At 38.8% G+C, this 15,201-nt stretch overlaps 1 protein-coding gene and 2 long non-coding RNA genes across 3 annotated transcripts; all 3 read right to left on the bottom strand.

Annotated features, from left to right (window-relative positions):
* Nucleotides 1–1,478: 1,478 nt before the first annotated feature.
* LOC130689086 (uncharacterized) lies at nt 1,479–2,404 on the bottom strand. The gene is made up of 3 exons (XR_009000643.2): nt 2,240–2,404; nt 2,093–2,165; nt 1,479–1,979 (listed from the first exon to the last, which is right to left on the bottom strand). It is a non-coding gene; the product is annotated as an uncharacterized LOC130689086 (long non-coding RNA).
* A 1,772-nt stretch (nt 2,405–4,176) lies between these two features.
* Nucleotides 4,177–5,688, bottom strand: LOC130689088 (uncharacterized). The gene is made up of 6 exons (XR_009000647.2): nt 5,620–5,688; nt 5,358–5,544; nt 5,186–5,264; nt 4,747–5,124; nt 4,518–4,680; nt 4,177–4,439 (listed from the first exon to the last, which is right to left on the bottom strand). It is a non-coding gene; the product is annotated as an uncharacterized LOC130689088 (long non-coding RNA).
* Nucleotides 5,689–9,645: 3,957 nt separating this feature from the next.
* Nucleotides 9,646–10,989, bottom strand: LOC130688519 (uncharacterized). Its single transcript, XM_057511500.1, has one exon. It carries the CDS (start codon nt 10,987–10,989, stop codon nt 9,646–9,648), a length of 1,344 nt encoding a protein of 447 aa, XP_057367483.1.
* Between the last annotated feature and the right edge of the window lie 4,212 nt (nt 10,990–15,201).

The following is a 15,201-nucleotide window of genomic DNA, read 5'->3' as shown; positions in this document are numbered from 1 at the left end:
ATGAAGATGAAGACGGCAACAGGATGATGGTGAAGATGGTGGCGAAGGCGGCAACGAGATGATGGCGAAGACAACCAAGAAAGCGACGAGGCGATAAGACAACGGCGAAGAAAAAGAAGATGATGACGCGACTGTCTGGACTTTCTTTTTGTACCCTGTGTAATAGATGTAAAGAAATCAGATAAAAGAATACAAGAATTTTTAAAAAGAGAGATCAAAGTATAATTATGATTGGTTTGGATTTTAAAATAACACAAGTTTAAAAAAATGAAAACTAGCTCGAGTAGTTTCCTAGCATTACTGGGAATGCTAAAATAAAACTGACTGAGGGAACGGAATGCTACTTCTGTCAAATAGCCTTTCAGCCAAAAGAATCTTTTGCTAAACTGTAATTAAACATTCCATATCTTTAACATTCATTCAACAAGAGCTAGTCACAAGCAGTTATAATAAAGCTTTGTTAGTTGAATGAAAATTCACGAAGTACAAACAAGGAAATCTCTAGTACAACAGATGTCACAACATTGAATACAGAAGTGACAAGGGTTACTAAACCATTTAGCTCTCTCGATAAAGATGAACAAGGCAGATGTGTTAAATAGTGATAGCTCAGCTATTAGGCTCGAGCTTGAAACAGTTCAGCCAATCCTTTTAAGTCAACTTACGGGAGACTCAGTGAGAGACTCACTGACAGGTAATACTGGAGCAAAACATTTGCCAATAATATTTCTGTTATGCTCTGAAGGAGAGGGAGGAGACACAACCTAGAGGAATCAGATAATAGAATTTTCCAAAGCACAAGCTGAGTATTGCCTTGTTTGCTTTCTGTGTTCAATTTATCATTGATGGTTAACACAAGAAGAGAATCTTCCTAATTCTAATAACGAAGCAAAAGAATAACTCCTGGATAAAAATTATGATCGTATGTTACTTACTCGTTGAAAAAGGTCCACAAAACAAGGGAAACTTAAAAAAACAACAGAGCTAAATTGTTTGCATGTTTACGTAGCTAATGGCGGACATGACAGACGACGGTAGCGTTCAATCTTTTGGGTGTTAAAGCGAAGCAACCAAGGTTTTAAAAACCTTACACAAAGGCATTCAGGATTATTTAGACATTCGTAGTGAATAATCGACTTGATTTTTAAGTTAGGATGCCTTACTTCCTTTTATGCTAATTTTCCGGATGTTTGCCGGAAGTAACGAATAACTTTAGAATAACAATGCACACAAGGAGACGAATCAAGACTTCTGTATAAAAATTGGGGCAAAGCGAAAATTTTTATTACCATGATTTTACAAAAAACAAGAATTTAGGCTAAAAATAAAAATTTTGTGGTTTTTTCTCCTGACCCATCAATTCTACCCCAAACTGTGTGGGAATCCCGAAAATGCGGTTCTGTTTTCTTGCAGAGATTCGTTATCGTTAGTTTTGGCATGTATTTCTAGTTTTTTGTGAGTTTCAATATGGACTGAAGTAGAATTTTATAAACTTAGTTGGCTTTCACTGTTAAAATAGTCAGGGCGAAATGCTAATATAGTGTGATATTACATTGAAAACAAGTGAAAACAAAACTATACAGTCAGCAAGATTAAGTTCATTACATTGAATTAGGACAGAAAAACCACTATCTGCTCAATCTAGCAGACCCGAATTTAGTCCACCGAAAATGGAAGCAGGGATGGACTCACGGAAAATTATGGGATCGATAGACGTAGATTGACATATTTCGAATCATACATCAAATAAAACGACAGGACTTGTTTTCAGGAAAATACATAAACTCTGTATGGTTATAAAATGAATAATTAAATATTGCAAGGCAATTTGTTCTTAATTTGCAAAGGATTGTCTTAGGAGGAAGTTTGTGGTTGACACTCAAGTAACTTATGCTTTATACACAACTAACCTAGGTGCAGTGATGGATGTAAAAAGAAGTGATAAATCCAATTCGACTCCAAAAGCAGCTCCGAGTACTCTAGAAGTAACACGTGGACAACAATAAATTCAATCGCATAAATGATCGAAAAATAATAATAATAATAAATAGTAAGTCGTAGTAGGTACCATCTCGAATCAGCGATAGCTTACCATTGATCCACAAGAACTGGAATACCTCCGGAATTAGCTCCCATTTACCGGTGGGCATCCCCTGTGTAGTGAACTATGCATGTTTACGATAATTCTGAAAACAACAAATTGCGATTCCCATTGCTAATAAGATTTAACGAAATATACCACTTTGTTTCCATCTTCTTGAAGGAAAACGCGTTAAAACGGGCACCGCCATTGCCAAACTGAACGTCATTAGTAATTCGACCGACGTGAAAAGTTAGCGCACGTCTTCCTTTCAAAACAGGATATAGCTACCCTATTACGGGCTGCAATATAGTTCAAACACCTTGCATCCTAGCAAGTTCACAATAAATTTTCATTAATGAATACGAACAAATTACCTTTCAACAAATCTCACTCTGTTCCGTCTAATAGTTGCCATTGCAGCGGAATAGCTTTTGGGAATTTATGGGAATACTCTAACACTATGTGATGAAATCGCAAAGCGGGACCCCATCTCGCAATACAGGAAAACGATGCTTTATTAGAAATTATTTTAGATATCAGAAATTTTGCAGTTACTCACCTCAAGAATCTTTACCTCAATGCAGTAGTTGCTGTCAATATTCCAAGTGTTTCATCAGCTACTTAACCAATAATCATGTTGTCTCAAACTGAACATGTTTCAACCTCTATTCGTCATCAGTCACAGCAGATAAAATCCCTAATCACAGGTGTGATACCACTTTGCTCTTCTTTCTGAATAAATACATGTTACACATTATCACAACAGTTTTTCTGCTGCACAGTCCAATGGGTTTATAGGTTAAACAACTTACACGAGTGATTAAGTAAAAATAAGGATCACTCACTTAATTTGGGCGAATTTCATTGCTGTCCTAAGAACCTCTTGCATTCTAATTGAAGAAATTACAGAAAATCCATTTAGATCTCAAACTAAAGTCTGAATTCTTGTGGTAGGTCTTCTTACTTGAAATATATTCACTGTTGCACTGCACACCCATTAGCTTAAGTCGTCTTCTTCCATTACAGATGTAACAAACTTCTATCATTATATACTAGATTGGGCACACGGAAAAAATCTGGTCAAGAAGCAAAAATGCGTATTCTACATTGGTAACGAAGGTTGTTACAGATGACAGTGTGTATATAACAAAAAATAAAATATTACCACGAACATTTGCCGGCCTAATTTTGTGGGACATATAAACTTCTTGACCATCGTTTGTTTTATTTTCGTCTTCCTTTGATATAAAGATTATTAGCATCGACAATTTAGATTTCTTTTCCTCTCAATTGTAAAAAAAAAAAAAAAAAAAAAAAAAAGCTAAGGCATGTAATTTGTAATACCTCAATCTGTCCAACTTCCTGAGCAAGCAATCCTAGGGTTTGCTTCATGGATGACGCTTAAGTTTAACAAAAAGATCCGGCCGTTTATTTTTTTCTCCCATCCGGGCTCCAGCCATCTGCAAAAGTGAAGTAGTTTTTTCCAATATCTCATTAATGCGTATTTGCAAGTTTTTGCATTTACTCATTCACTGAAATATTGGAATGACGATCGGACTTTGGCTTAATTAGAAAAAACAAAATAAATGTTGATATAAAATTGCAACCAAAGAAGCCCAATGCATTATGCTACATGCAACCGGAAGAACTAGCAGATTTACTTTTAACTGCATAGCAAGTCCAACGTGGCATAGAACTCTTCCCCAGGGTTTCTTCCTCGATGATCGCTGTGCAAGACGGACCAGATGCTGGACAAAGCCTTCAAGTTATAAGTAAATACAATTTAAATTCTCAAGTACCTTTCAAACTTCAATTTCCTTTAAACTGATCTGTTGATGAGCCAGTATGATCACGTTCACATCATGCCACGACAACCAATCACTTCAAGGAAAACGAAGAAGCCTAGATGAACTGAAGAAACGCGATAGGGAACCCGAAGTTGCCTTCGATGGGAACCTTTATAACACATGTCACCAATGCGCGGACGAAAGTAGAATTAACTTCACCGACACATCCTTTCTAATAAAAATGGGCCAACAACAATCGATTAGGATTGATGTGTAAATAGCTATTAAATAAAATGATACCAGAATCCAAATGCAAAAGTCATCTGTAGTCGATTGATGGGATTTCGCAAGTACTGCTCCACACGCTGTTGAAAAGCGTTGCAGCTCCAATACTCAGTATACATCACCAAGATCGTCGTGTAATTTCATTTCTTCCCGACCTGCAGTCTTTTTCTCGTCCCTAGCCATCACTGTACTAAGTGCTTGAAGTCTCCTCTTCGTCAAATACGATTTCGATGCTCGTTGAGGTATAGCTGTTGCTTGTCCCACAGAGCTTACTACTTCACCAGCTTCACAGCAATAACCGATTTTTAACCAACTTTCGGTTCCTGTAAGGAGCTTGTTTATTTAATTAAGCTATAGGTCACCTGGAACATATATCGGGTACTGCGAGTATTGTTCCATTTCCAGAAGTATTCATTCCATTTTCGAAAGCGCAGCATCTATTTGACGCTAATGGCCAAACAACAATCACGGATCCCAAATCAATAATCTTTAGGGAATCTTCAATAAGGATGTACTAAACCACACCTAAAAGAAAAATAGCTTCCAATTAATGCACTCAAATAGTATTGCAATAACTATGCCAAAACTTACCTTAATGTTTTTACATAAATTAGATACGAATTCGTCAGTTTGTTGTAAGCTTACCGACAGTTTCACAGATTGGTTTAACTGTAAACCCATCACCAATTTGATCAAAGATAACTAAAGATACATCTGGGCCAGGTATACTTTTATAGAAGTTATTTCTTGAAACTAAGCAGTATACCGATTGCTATGGATATGACAGCATTTGGTACGCATTCTGTTCCAATGTTCCTAGGTGTAAGTATGAAATACCTTACTTCAAGTATTTCTTCATTAGCAAACTTTGATAGTGTGTACCAAAGTCACCTTACAACTGTTGGATGCAATTTATTCCAATATGTTCCAACTTTAAGCACTATGCTATGGAAAACAATGTTATTTAACCTGTAAAAAGAAATCAAAAGACATCACTTACATATGACACATTGCATAAATAACATAATACCTGCTAGCGACCAGTGAGCTCCCAGATTAGATGTTCCGATTAGCTTCGTAATAGACATTGTCGTAACGAGATTGTCGCACTAGAGATTTAATGCACAGACCCAAAGGGATGTTAAACCAACCAGAACAAAGATTGTTGTCCAAATTAATTGGAATTCAATGAATGCACTTACACTTTTTCAAATAAGTTGTTTTCAAAATACACATTTAGGTGTCCAAAATACTATAGGTGAACTCATCTTGCACAATCAAGGCCATTTCTTGGAACACAGATTTGCAGTGTTGATTGGCACTAAAGAACATGATGTCCACTTAAGCCAACCGGAGTTAGGGCATGCACAAAAGCAACACTTTAAAAGCCTGGCAAGTTTAAAAGACAACAAAAAAACAAACATGCTCAGAACAATAGTAATATAAAACCTCAAATCCTAATACCTTTTCATGGTGATCCCTATTCACCCTCACATTGTAACAAAGTTGCTAACAATGAATTGTACCTTGAACATGCAGAAAACAGGCATATGTTACACCATATGGACTGCCACCAAGGTGATTGACAGTAATACCTTTAACTATGTAGCATATAAACCCTGCCAACCCCATGCCTGAGTTGTGACCAACAGCCTACATGGTAGATAAATAGCTGCTGCAACTAAGAAGAAATCTGAGAAAAAAGTTTGTTCACCCAAGAACTCCAATGTTTACAGTTGCCTTTTAGGCAAAACTTCCCAAGGAACGCCAGACCCAGGTATTGATGCTATATTAAGCAGCAACAGATTGGTAACATCAGAAACCATGAAAGGCAATCTCATGGCCAGTATAATGAGCAGGGAATGAAGATGGGCTCTGTAGCACTTCAATCAGCATTATCCACATTCATCCTGCAAAATCATATTTCAACCATGAGGAACTTAAATGGTGAAAGAAATTAGTAATCACAATGGCAATGGATATGATTAGTTGACGACAGGCTTGATGAGTTTCAATTCAATGGCCGACAGTCGACAAATCAAAGCTTCATATTCTATCACGCGGTGACACTGCGGCAGTGTTTCCACTTTCCGCAAAGTGGTATCCCTAGAACGTTGCCAGACTGGGGACATAAATCCCTATTTTAAAAAAATAAAATCCCCAGAAAAATCCCTGTTACTTTCATGGGATACTCACATGGCCTACTATAATAACGGCCTGTCAACGCAATACCTCCAGCGCCTAAAACTGCATTGCCAGAGTAATACCCCAAACCGAGCTCCACTTTCCACTGTTTGGTAACGAATGCAGAATTGAAATGTGTGGGAAAAACAGTGGAAAGTGGAACCTAGCGCCGCGCGTGCCAGCTTACGGTAGGAAAGGGAAAAAAGAAATGACTGAGGCTAGATTCGAACTCGGGTCTCCAGCTTATATATAGCTTGTTATATTGTTATATAGCTTATATATAGCTTGTTCAATAAATAATATTTTACCAAACATTCTCAGTTACTTACAAAAGTCTGCTACATCTTTCATAAGTTTTGCTACGCTTTAATAGATACAAAAATGCTTCATGCTTTAAACAACAAAAACTTACGGGTAGCGAATTGGGTCACATATCCCGATGATAAGCTGCCTGCATCCACGAGCCGTCTTTCAGGCCGTGGGGAGGCTAACGAACAGCCTACGTTCAACGATCGCCTCTTCTCTACCTTTCAGCTTGTGGTTCGATCTTCAAGGTAGTGAACAGTACTACAGATCGATTTTTTGCCTGACAAGGCTATTTTTGCCATTTTTAGCCTGGCAAGGCTTTTTTTTTGATGTGCCATTTAGCCCCTTTATAGTAGGCATGGCTCTTCTTTTTTCTCTTTTCTTTTCTCTCTTCTTTTTTTCTTTCTTCTTGTTTTCTCTCTTCTTCTTTTCTTTCTTGAAGGCCTAGAATCTTGCGTCTTGATCTGTTGTAGAAGCTTGCGTAATCCGATGAATCTTGCGTATCTTGAATGAAGATTTGGAGGGAAAGGGAGGGGGGGAAGTTGGCGGTGTCGGGACTTGAACCCGGGGCCTTCAGAATGCGAAGCGAAGGTGGTAACCACTGTGCCAGGACCGCACATCTCAAACAAATTTATTTTTCATCGACCTTCGTTCCAATACCGGAGCTATATAATATGTGACTAATAGTGGTGTGGCGCTGTGGTAGGGCGCTGTGGTATAGCACTGAGATCATACGTCGACTGTCCGTGTTCGATTCTTATAGACGCCATTGCTTCAAAAAAAATTTTATTATTTTTATAAATGTAAATAAAATAAATAAAATGGGTTATTTTAGTTAACTACAGTATATCGAACACATTTTTAAAGCAATTATTCAGTGCCCGTCAAAGCCAAACAAGTTACCAGAAAAATTTAAATTGGCTATGGAAATAAAACCATCGGATTGCCCCATCATATGTGTTTAGTTAAGCAATAAAGATATGGTTTTTTCCAAAAATAATTGTCATCGAACTTTCAACGTTATAAAGCCTCAAGAGAATCACAGCGTTTCCCAATGAACGGTGTGTTGCTCACCTAGATAACAAAATTGTGTGAGAGGCCTCGGGTTCATCATGTCTCAACAACAAATTGTTCATCATGGTTGAACAAAATAGATTCGTAATTCCTACGTATATATTCAAGGAACTCTCCCCAGCTTTTGCAATTGGGTCAAGTGCTTGTCAGAAATTCAGTCGGAGACTTGAGTCTTAAAAAATTCGGCGTGCGATATGTTTGGCACAGACGTTTGGAGGATCAAATGGAGTTCGTGGTGTATCCTAGTCAGTACTACTTTCTGAAAAGCGTACCGTTCACCATTGTCCGCTTGGTGGCTCTTATTGAGGAACATTTTACTTTTGAAGTTGCATAGAAGCGCCAAAAGCAACAGCGGTTTGGCCAAAAATCTCAAAATCCCGAGAAATCCCCAGAAAATTCAATAGGCCCTGGATAATCCCGGAAACCCTAGATTTCCATAACTGCACCCTAGATTCCAAAAATTTTCCTTAAATCTCCCTAAATAGGGTAATATCCCTAGAAGTGGAATGGCTGCACTGCGGTCAGTTGTAGTCTTATTACTGATAGGGGTATAGGTTGGACCAGGCTGAAACCTGAATGGAAAAAAAGGCAACACATCTGGACCATTAGACTTAATAACAAGCGAACGAACGAACCGATTAGAAGTTCGTTCGTTTGCTTGATAATCCAATTTAATAGTCCACCACGTTGTCCTATTCAAAATTGCCTAAATTACCGACTTGCATGTCGTACGTGTCAGAGCTAAATGGAGCCAAAAGTAATGGCGGCATGTTAAAGCACCATCTATAGTGCCATCTATCGGTAAAAACTGTATCTAACTGGTTTTTATTTGAAACCGCATCATCTATCGAGGAAAATCTCAGAAAAAACTGGGTGTTGGGTTTAGTAGGGTAGTGGGTACAGTACTATAACACAAGAATTGCATTTGACAGAATCCTCATCAGGAAACTGATAAATCATTTAGCTTACCAAATAAATCATTTCAGACAGAATATCTTGGCCGCGAGAGAACTTCTGTCGTGAAATGTTGTATAAAATGTACAAATTTTGCAGAACGTGTAACCCAATGAAAAAATGTTGTTTTGTCGTATCTACTCGTCATCATTGGTAAAATACGGAGATATTAACTTTGCTCAAACGGAAGAATTGGGAAAAATAAAATAAAGCTATGAATGGCTATAGGAAGGAGAATTTACATGTATTTGCTACCGCGTTGGGGCTGTGTGGAAGCAATCTAAACTACCAAAGAGATTCAGTTTATCCAAAAAAACCGGCATTGATTAGGCCGTTTCTTCTTCCATTTAAGGCAAAGTACATGGTAACATGTCACAAGAAATCAAACGCCAACTTCATTCGTGGCTCAACATTTTGTCGTCAGATGAGTCGAGCTGCAGCAACTACGCTTCAGTTGATTCCATGTCTGTTTTACACGTTGGGTTAATTTATGGATTTGGCATAATTCTCAATACGGTTGAGTGCTATATTTTTACCAATTAGAGGTGCCATGCAGTTTTCCCCATAAATTAGAAATACAACGCGAAAGAGAACGGTACGGCATTTTGGTAAGAGAATGAAATATTAACACGAACGAGCTTATTGGTTTTGAAGGCTCTGCGTATCTTGAAAAGTCTACGTTTGTTGAATTTACGATTCATGTATAGGTATTTGTTTTACACTCGTCGATATTATGAGGCATGTCTAACACACATACTTTGAAAATTGCTGTTACAGCCAAGCAATAAAAATACTGTAAAAACATACCGTAAAATGCATAATATATTCATTTCTACAGTAATGTTTTCACCGGGCATTTTCTCGCAGCTTTTTAGTCCAATTGACCGTTGTATTTAGCTGCATTTAACAAACCCCGCAAAAAAAGTCCGGATAGGCTCGAGTTTTTAGATACTGTAAGCCTAGGTTTGCTAATTATTTTGATTGAAGCAAAACAATGACATAACTGACTACCAGGCCAGCAACACTGAGCAAGATGGACGGTGTGATGTTGTAGAGGCCAAGAGGGCTAGCGGCTAACGAATCGGTGTAAAGGCGAGACAGGAGAGAACGCAACAAGTCCCGATCCTGTTTGCTCATTTCATTCCAATGCTGGCCCAACAGATAGTTGAGAGACATGCGAAATCTACCCACCGATCGATGCAACTGTGAAGAAATTAGCATACTAGAGATGAAACGAAAACCTATGCCCAGGGAATTCATGACATAGGGAAGAATCGGGCCTGTCGATTTTAATCTAAGGGCGTCTCCCAAATAATAAAACACTGAATAAAGTAAAGCAGTTATCATGAATAATTGCACACCTTGACTGCACACTAAAAACTTCCCGAAAAGTGAATTAGCTTGATTAATCAACTGATCTATCTTATCGAAACGGGCCCAAATAAGTTGAATGGATAGGCCTACACGAGTTTCGGCAACACTCGGAGATAATTTGGATAAATTTTTACAGGCATTCTCCAACTGATTATTATCATCTAAAGCCGTGATGAACAGCTTGTCCTCGATGTTAAAACGTCTAGCAAATACTAATCTAGCATCCCTCTCCAGACGATCAACAGCAAGCCCTGCGTGATAGTAAGTGAACGACGTAACCAAGTCACTTAGAGTTAGCAATATGAAAGTCAAGCAAATGACAGCCAAGTGAACGAAACAAACCAACAACTGTGGCACTGAATCGCGAATAGTCTTGTAGTAAGAGAGTAAATACGGTGCATCCGGACGATTAAATATATCGAATCCGATCGAAATCATGCCAGCAATTGCCATGCCACAGTGAATGGTATACATCACCAAATGCATCCTTCGTGATTCGCACATTATGCAATCGTGTGGGTTCAATGGATTTAACTTGGTGATTTCAATTTCTAATCGTCTCCAGGCTTTGAAGAAACTGAGAAACTCACGCCGATGCCGTAGGAACTGCTCCTGAATGATGATACCAACGATTCCCGGGATACACCAAACGATGTTCAGTATGATGAGATGAACGTTGAGTGCACGCTCGATTCCAACAAATAATTGCGCGAGCTCAAATGCGAAAACGGCAAGAATCAGGAAGAATGACATTATAATGCTTATATAACGCGTAGCCTTCCAAAAACGAGAATGATTTTCAGAGATTGGGCAGCACCAATCCAACAAAATTCCGCCGTAGTAAGTCAACTTCCACAGAGGTCGTAATGTTTCCTCCAGAGTGATATTGGCCATAGTTTGCTTTGTTTCACGAAAACCTTGATGGCGCAATCCTGACACCATTTGCCTATCTGAGACGCAATTTAAATGAATTCAATGATATATAATCAATAAAATACTTTAGCAGCAAAATGAAAGATGTAACACTTACTCTTCTTTGTACCCGATGGTATATCTTTAACGTGTGGCTTAACAAACGTGGTTGGCATTAGAAAAGCAAACCGTGATCCTATGCAAGAATGTAAGACTGTCCACTGGTTCTCATGGATGTTTGCACCACTATGGTACGATGATGACTAAGGCTGATACCTTTACACCTAAAGAGCCAGAATGTTCTGTAAATCAATAAATATTAATGACTCTGCTCAATTTCGGATCGAAGCTCTTAGTTTGATAGGAAACCACTTTACTTTATTGTGGCACAAAGTCCAGTGGGATAACTTTAGAAATGATAAAAGATCTCTTGATTTGTTAGACTCAAAATAACTTATGGTCATTAAAAATAGAAAAGAAAGGAAGGAAAAAAAAAAGAAAGAAAGAACATCGTGACGGATGATGGTAGATGATTTAGCCTTGTGGGTTGAACAAGAGGCGGAGTTGTGCTGCTGATGGAATGATCAAGTTGCAAGGTCTGAGGACATCAAACAAATACAACAATAAAAAAAAATCTGTAACAAAAAAAAAAAAGAGTAAGGCAAGCGGAAAATGAGACCAAAGACCTACACTGCGGTTTCTGGCTAGTGATAACGATTGAAAAAAAAAAAAAAGTGCCAACTTCAAAGGGGCAAGCATCTCTTTATACGTAGCGTCTTCGCCATTCATCCATTAATCAATAGTGTATAGCCAGCAACTTTTTTTTTCTTATTCCTTCTTCAGATTTCAATAAAAAAAAATAGAAGCGTTGGTCTTGTATAGACAAAAAGGAAGTGGACGTAATTTGAAAATTTATAGTCAATATCAATCAAAATAAGAATAGCCCATAAAAAAACGCTGCCGCATAACAAAAACGAACGCACGTAGCGAAACAACAATGAACCCTTGTGCTCGGTGGAATCAATTTTTTTTGTTTTTTTCGTAAAACGTATACATACCTGCCATCGTTGTTTGTTTTTTTCTTGGGGTTTTACAGATTTTCTCCTCTCCTTCCTCGGTTTTTGTTCTGCCAGCTAGGAGGCAAACTGGCGTCGGCACATTTGATTAAAGTGTGTCGAGAAACTTGGCTCTCTACGCCCAACAGCAGCCACACAGAGCTGCTATATTTCCTCCGATCAATATGCGAGATAAATAAAATGGGTTTTAGAAATAGATGGTAGTGTGCTATATACAGCCTGTACATCTACATGACGGAGGTTGTCGATTTGTGGTTGTCCAAGTGTAGGCGGAATTTCGGCGTACTTTCTCATAAGGTGTAGCAAGAATTTTCCGAGTCAACAAGCCCTTGGATGCAAGCTTTATAAAGTAAACATTGAAAATGGAGTTGTGGGTGTGGAGAACTATTGTTATTCAAACTGGACATGGAGGAAAAGCTGAAACTATGTTTATTCTGCGAAGAATCTGAAAAATGTAAGTGAAAAATTCTTGGAAATCGAAATTTCGTACGCTTGTCATGTAAGATGGCGTAGAAAGCAGCGATATCCTAGGCGATCCCCTCTATCTGCATCATTGATTTACAGATGGCAACTAAAGTTTAAAGGAAGAAGGAAAACACGTTTCAATATTCGTGCATTGTGTAGAGTAAGGAAAGGTCACCTGTTGATGAACTATGCAGCCACGCCCTAAATCTGGGATGATTATAAACAAAAGGTTCTCGAGAGGTCTTAAAAGTTCAATGCGTAATATTACCTGAAAAAAAATAATGTGCTTCTGTTCGCTGTCTGACGACTGGCTCTTCAGGCATCGTGTTGCACTTCTTATTACGAAGCCTGTTCCGTTTATGTGCAGTACATTGATTCCGGGCCGATCGTGTATTGCAGAGACTTAATGTCCGCCTCTTATAGATCAAAATTGGAATTCTCAAGAAAGCCAGCTCCACACGTCAAACTGATGCTTCACAAGTAACACATTCTTATTAGATCAGGGCGATGCAATCAGCCGACGATTGACGGCGTGTCGCTCAAAACGGAAGAGCTGACACACACGCGTGCGTCTTTATCTTTCTAATAGAGATAGATTTAGATGAGATGGTGAATAATTACGCATCTGTCAAGCGCCTCTCCCTAATGGCTCGCCCCCCAAAAAAGTTTCAAACTATTTTAAATTGCGTTTAGCATTTTCGTATAGCATATGGATTCAGATCAAAAGAGCTTATATCCTTTGCAAAAACTATCAAATCAAGAGCCGAATTAATGGAAACGTTTTCTGTGTTCACTGTTGCTCTTTCAGCGGCTGAGACGATTTGAAAGAACTCATCAGTCCTCTCTCTCTCTCTGCGGCAGCGTTAGTGGTAATGGACGAATGCTGGACTATATATAGGATGAACACAGCAAACAATATCTCTCTCTCTCTCTCGCTGGTCCTTGAAACGAAGTGTTGGGAAATGGGGAACGACGTGCCCGTTCTCTTTTTTTTTTTTTCGTTTTACGATCACAGTGCTGTATCACATGAAAACAAATCAAGCGCAGCTGGTGCGATATGACGAAACAAAGGCTTGCGTGTTCCACAGCAAAATGATGGGCCACTCCAGCGGAACATCAATGGAATCTGTCGGTTGGAGATAGATAAAGTGGAGATATATTGCATAATAATGATACACTACCCCACACAGACATATGTGCAAAAGAACACGAACGGACCGCTCGGAACGGATACATCTTTAAAGAAAAAAAAAGAGGAGACGACAAGGCCTTTTATTTCCTCTTTCCCATTTGATTGTCACGTAACAGTGCCGCTCTATACATACGGTTCATAATAGCCGTATGTATTCGTCATTTCTATGGGTATTTTTTATTTATTTTTCTGATGTGTCTCGGAGAAATGGCAAGCTCAGCTTCATATCACGGCCTATCGTACCCTGTCCCACAAATTCATTGCCACCATGTATAATTCATATGTTTGCAACGGGTGCCATATTTGCCTTGTACCAATAAAACGGCATATTTTTTCGTCGCTGATGTGTGTGTGCGATCGATGTCAAATTACAATTTCGTAGCAAAATTCATTGCGTTTCATGCGCCATGTTTTGAACGCTTTCCCTATATAACTCGGAAGAATTCGCCGAAATCCCACACACACACATACACACAAAAACCTGTTTTTCAGAAAAAGAATAACTCGAGGCTGTTCGAACTCAAAAAAAAAAAGAAGAAATAAAAATCTGTTCGGGACAAATTGTATTAAACAGATGTACGCTGGAAGAGATCGGATATATATTGTGAATAAGCCGGCCGGAAGGAAGGCTGCCGATGATATCGTTCCACGGCCAGTCTATTTCAATAAGAATGCTCCTGCCCTTCCAACCTAGGATATAAGAACATGCAACATTTTTTTTTTTTCACGGTCACATAAATAATATCTCGGTCTGTACGCCATCTTCTTATGCGCTGAAGATCCTGGCCTACTTACTTTTTCAAGAGAGATCTCTTCATCTCTCTCAGAGAAGCACCGACCATTTTCAGCGGCCTACCATAGGAATTGCTGATGGTTACATATTTAATCTTCTCCGTGTTGTGTCTATACGATTCCCTTTCTCCCCTACTCTTATACTGTGTATTGCATTAAATGCTATAGGCCCTGCAAGGTCCTCGAGCGGGGCGGCATTCATGGAAACAGCGCATGTGTCATGCAAGCTGCTCGCGGGACTCCAGTAGCCTCACTGTCAATTTGTTTTCGTGATATTTCCAGTTGCTTGGCGCCTCTTCCCGCAAGCGCTTCACCCATTTTTATGGCACTATAAAGTTACGCGGACGACACCGCAATTACTTCATGAAATCTTTGTTCCGTGTGAAGTGATGAAACGTGAACTGCCCAGTGATCAACATTCGCACTCGAATTTCTTTATTGGCATCTTCCGTGTTTTTTTTACCTGCTAAATTCCTATCGGGTAAGGAAAACACATTGTCCCGCGGGTCTCAGGCGCACGGAAGGATTTTGTTTTACTATTTTTTTTTTTTTTTTTAATGCAGCAGGTCTTCGACGTTGCAAATGTAGATGGCTATATAGAACAGAGAGTGTGAATCTTCTTTTTTTCCGGTTGAGTTTCATTAAAAAAAAAAAAAAAAAGGCTGTCGCAGTCATAAATATCGTTCGTGACGAAGACAGGTAGGAAATAATGGCAAT

This window comes from Daphnia carinata, chromosome 9 (genome assembly GCF_022539665.2).
Source record: "Daphnia carinata strain CSIRO-1 chromosome 9, CSIRO_AGI_Dcar_HiC_V3, whole genome shotgun sequence".
Taxonomy (NCBI): domain Eukaryota; kingdom Metazoa; phylum Arthropoda; class Branchiopoda; order Diplostraca; family Daphniidae; genus Daphnia; species Daphnia carinata.
This window is presented reverse-complemented; position numbering and strand designations above follow the sequence as displayed.

Excerpts from the sequence above, each read along its gene's own strand:
- LOC130688519 (XM_057511500.1), bottom strand. The coding sequence starts at position 10,989 with ATGGTGTCAGGATTGCGCCATCAAGGTTTTCGTGAAACAAAGCAAACT.